This window comes from Bombus vosnesenskii, unplaced genomic scaffold, assembly GCF_011952255.1.
Source record: "Bombus vosnesenskii isolate JDL3184/JDL3185 unplaced genomic scaffold, Bvos_JDL3184-5_v1.1 scf7180000013758, whole genome shotgun sequence".
NCBI lineage: Eukaryota > Metazoa > Arthropoda > Insecta > Hymenoptera > Apidae > Bombus > Bombus vosnesenskii.
Window position 1 is genome coordinate 26086 of NW_022883207.1, and position 4580 is coordinate 30665.

A 4580-nucleotide genomic window follows, 5' to 3' on the forward strand; every position below is an offset into this window, starting at 1 on the left:
GAAGAATCGATTTTTACTTTCATCGTTCAACTCTCAGATATCTACCATTTACTCAAACTTTTCTGTATATAAAACTTTCGTTTCACGTGCAGGCTAAACTTACTTAAAGTAAAATTTCATACGGAATAAAGTCGAACTTTTCATTAAGTTTTGCTTCCGTAATATCGTGTTTATCGAATACCAACTTAATTCATTTACGATTCTCGAATTTTTGTGTTGCAATCTTTATTGTTTTCAATGAATCGAAGCATTTCGAATATTTTGAGAAAACCGTAAATAGGTGACTTAAAATAGGAATACAAAAATACTTCTACGTTTCTCGTTAATTTAAAAACTTTTTAGTACTTGTCGAAAAAAAAGGATAAAAAATTGAGATCAGTTCGGAAATGAACAAGAACATAGCTAAAAAGTCGAAAGAACAAAGCAGACATAAAATTCGATCTTCCGTTGCGACATTTCTATCGTAAATAGTATAATAAAAGTTTTACGCAGCATAGTCTTCGATATAATCTTATATGTCGCTTGCAGATAGAGAAACAAAAAATCAACGTAAGTCTGTAAATCAATCCTGTCGGTGTAAAACACAAAATTACGTTCGCAAGAGACATTCGATTTATATTCCTTGCATTTCAATTTTCATTACAAGAACCTTGTACATTTTCTAATATTTTTTCCGTGTCTGGTATTATGCGACGTGAATTTTTTATTCGCAGTTGTAAGTTCACTATCATTGCATAAGATCTTCCCGCGAAACGATACTGATCGTTCCTCGTACATTCAGTACACCGCATCAGACAGATTCGTTCCTTTCCGTGAGAATTACAAATTTTATACTCGATCTTTTATCCTTGATTTTAAAAACTTTAGGTTCTTCTCAACAGTCAAAAACACGCGATACCCTGTCCATCGTAATCGTAAGAAAAGAAAAAAAGGAGAAAGAAGACATTTCTGTATTTCTTTACTAGGCCATGTTGATTAAAACCGAAATGATTTCGATTCATCTATTCACAAGAACGCAACGGCCTCGGAAGCTGTATTGTGATTTCCTATCGATCGTTTCCCTCTACACAGTGTTCATATGAGCCATGTTTGTTCTTAGCAATGCCTTATAAAAAGCTGCCTGTGCTGGAGGTAGACGGGAAACCGGTAGCGCAGAGTAACGCTGTGGCGCGATACTTGGCGAGGAAGTACGATCTAATGGGAAAGGACGAATGGGATGCGATGATATGCGACGAGCTCGTCGATACTCTTGGAGATTTGAAGCAAGGTGAGTAACTGATGAGATGACTTTGCATTTGTCTCACCACAGAGACAGACGTTCAAGAATTCATTGTGAAAAGACGAGTACAAACAAGATACGTATGTCTTTCCGTTAAGCGAATGTTACAGTTTGTTTGCAAAAGTCAGTTTTTAGATTATAGAATCGTAGATAGAATTTAGAGGATAGAAACTTTTAGTAGTCACTTTTAGTTTAGTAAAGTCTTATCGACAATAAGCAGACTACGTTATGATACAACGATTCCAACTGAAGATTTCTATCGACATCACGAATTCGATGGCTTCCAAATTTTCTTCTCTGCAATCTCAGACGCTCTACTCGAAAGAATCTTTTAGATCCCCCGACAAACACTCTACTCAGGTTATCTATTATCGTAATCTTCCTACGGGATTTTTTTTAACTGCGTTGCGTTAACGAATAACGGGATAACATCACGTTTCTCTCAACGCCTTTCAACGTTCTACAACTTTTATTCTTTGCAAATCCCTGATATATGATAAACGCTGGTTATCCGCGGAATTTACGATTTCAATTTCTTTAACGAGATATTTATCATATTACACAATTCCTGTAAATGTATTTGTAATTATATCGCCGTAGAATTGTACTTAATTAAGCTATGAAGTTGTGGAATCGTGAGAAGGATTATTTTTATAGAACTGTCTAATTTCCATTCGACATTGATTCAGGATACACATTATTCTTTTTTACATAATACCAGTTTTGTCATTTTTAATTAACAAATACCTCCAAAGGTTGAAGTTTCTAAAATTATCCATTAAAATCTGACAATAAAATAAAAATCCAAATTCTTCCTAAAAAGCTAGTGATCTTTAGTTAAGAGTTCGATTTTTCACATTTTTCAAGGTAAATTAAAAAAATTATTTAATAGAGGACGTACAAAATAAATGTATACAAACCTTTTTTCAGACGACATGGGCGGACTTCGTATTTGCAGCGGCCCTTGAAAATTTCGAGTATATGTTTGTGGCACCAGCTTTGGATAAATATCCAGCTCTTCAAGCATTGAAGAGAAGTATTCATAGAATACCGGCCATTTTTGATTGGCTGATTAGGCGCCCATTCACAAACAGCTAAAAAGCTAAAAACGTGTGGAAAAAAGATGACCAGTACACCACTACATATATGTAGTATCGTGGACGAAAGGCCTAAGAAATATCGGGCGAACTATGAACAATGTCGCGAGAGCCGAGGCGCCGTCGGGCCCATCAATGTGTCATCGGTCTTTTCAAGTGCATAGTTTCGTGGAAAAGACCTACGTGACCCTGGCTACGAGCGTCTGCAGAACACGTGTGCGGTGGGCCTAGGAAAAAGGCAATAGAATGCGACAACGGCCAGAGTGTGAGTCGAGAAGCAGAGTGTGAGTCGAGGAGCCGAGTGCGAGTTGAGCGGAGACAGAGTTTGCGAGTGGCGTTGCCGAGAGAGTGTTGATTGCGTTTTGGTAAAAGTCGAGTCGCTATCTAGTTATTTAGTTGCGCTGTTTTCTGTACGTTTGGCGTGAATAGTTCAGGTTGAACAACAATCGTCTTTTTCTGTCTGATTAACATCTCCATTGTCCACTCCTTGTAAATACATTATATCACGATATTACATATTTTTGGGGGCTCGTCCGGGATTGGACAAGACAGAAAACGAAACGGTTTAACAGAGCTATTCGAGCTAGTTGTAAATTTACCGGTACGCGGTGCGGTAAAAGACGATATCGTTGACTGTTTAAGTTCGTGTAGTGTGAAAAATGGCAAACGTCGGGGACAAACGATTGTCGGGTGAAGAGGGTTCGACGCTGGAGGAGCTGAGGAGTAAACTCGCGCGAATGAACCTCCCTATATCGGGTGCGAGGTCAGTGCTGATTGCAAGGCTGAATCGGGCGTGTAGGGCTGGACAATCGTATCGTAAGGGATCGACGGGCGGGGAAGAGCTAACCGGTCAACGAGATCTAGGAAACGTACAGAGAGCTGAGCGTGATTGTAACGAAGATGAAGATGTTGAGAAAATGAATACGAAGGAGTTGAAGGAGCGCCTCGCCAGTTTGGGTTTAAAAACGACGGGAAGAAAAGTAGAATTACGCGCACGGCTACAAGCGGCCATGGATGGTAACGACATATCGTCGGAAGAAGAAAGCGACGACGAAAGTGAGGATGAAGATGACAAGAAAAACGCAAGAGGATACAAGAGAGATACGCGAAGGGTGTATCAGGACCGTGATGAATATTGTCGAAGGGCATGTGTTGGTTCGACACTGAGTTTTAGAGACGTCGAAGATGCATTGAGTCGTTTAGTGGCGACAAAGGTGAAAATGTCGAACGATGGTTCGAGTCGTTCGAGGAAGTCGCTGATACGTGCATGTGGTCGGATGGGCAGAAGGCAGTCTACGCCAGGAAGCTGCTGAAAGGATCAGCGAAAATATTCGAGTGTCATGCCAGGACTTGGCATGAGTTGAAGAGGGGGCTAGTGAAAGAATTTTCGAGGAAAGTCAACAGTAGGCAAGTACATCAGAAACTTGAAGAAACAAAAAAGGAGAGCGATGAAGCATGTTTGGCTTACATGTACCGCATGCTCGAAATAGCCAGCCATGTGGACATAGAGGAGGAAGCAAAGGTGGAATACATAGTGGATGGAATAATAGACGACGAGAACAATAAGGCTGTATTGTACGGCGCTACGTCAATCAAAGAGTTGAGGAAGAGGTTAGTGATGTACGAAGAGCAGAAGAGTCGCAGAGCAAAGTCGATTGTGAAGCCGGCTAAAACCCAGAAGAGCGGGAAGCCCAGTCAATCTGTAGATGCAATGAAGAAAAGAAGATGCTTCATTTGCGGTAGTGAGGATCATCTAAGTGTTAAGTTTCCGGAGAGGGGAGAAGATGTTAGGTGTTCCGAGTGCAGCGGATTTGGACATATTGCAGCGAGGTGTACGGCACGTATACGAAAGAGACTTGCGTAGTGTCAAGATCCGAAAAGGGGAAGTATGTGAAGGAAGTAATCGCAGGAATTAAGCTTCCATTCTCTGAAATTACTCTCAAATCTCAGAGTCAACCCTTCAAATTCTCCACACTGGATCTTCGATTCTTAATATTTGTAATATCGTAGAATAGCTTTGATTGGAGATCGGCTGAAATTAGAAAACACCGTGTACGTCGTCTTTCGTGGTTTGTTTACATCCAAGAGCGCCTAGTAACAGTGACGCGAGAAAAGATAAGCAGCGTCAAAACAGAAGTACGGTTCCATATTTCAAGGAGTGGCAATCGAGAGGCCAGAGTATGTGAGCCGAAAAGTGTGCGTGT

General features: G+C 40.5%; 1 protein-coding gene across 1 annotated transcript; it reads left to right on the forward strand.

The window, feature by feature from the left end:
- Positions 1-1101: 1101 nt before the first annotated feature.
- LOC117238920 (glutathione S-transferase-like) lies at positions 1102-2377 on the forward strand. The gene is made up of 2 exons (XM_033504122.1): positions 1102-1267; positions 2238-2377. Exons 1-2 carry the CDS (start codon positions 1102-1104, stop codon positions 2375-2377), a joined length of 306 nt encoding a protein of 101 aa, XP_033360013.1.
- The last annotated feature ends 2203 nt before the right edge of the window (positions 2378-4580 follow it).

Excerpts from the sequence above, each read along its gene's own strand:
- LOC117238920 (XM_033504122.1), top strand. The coding sequence starts at position 1,102 with ATGCCTTATAAAAAGCTGCCTGTGCTGGAGGTAGACGGGAAACCGGTA. Across the intron at positions 1,268-2,237 it reads TCTTGGAGATTTGAAGCAAG|CGGCCCTTGAAAATTTCGAG; the intron begins GTGAGTAACTGA and ends TCGTATTTGCAG.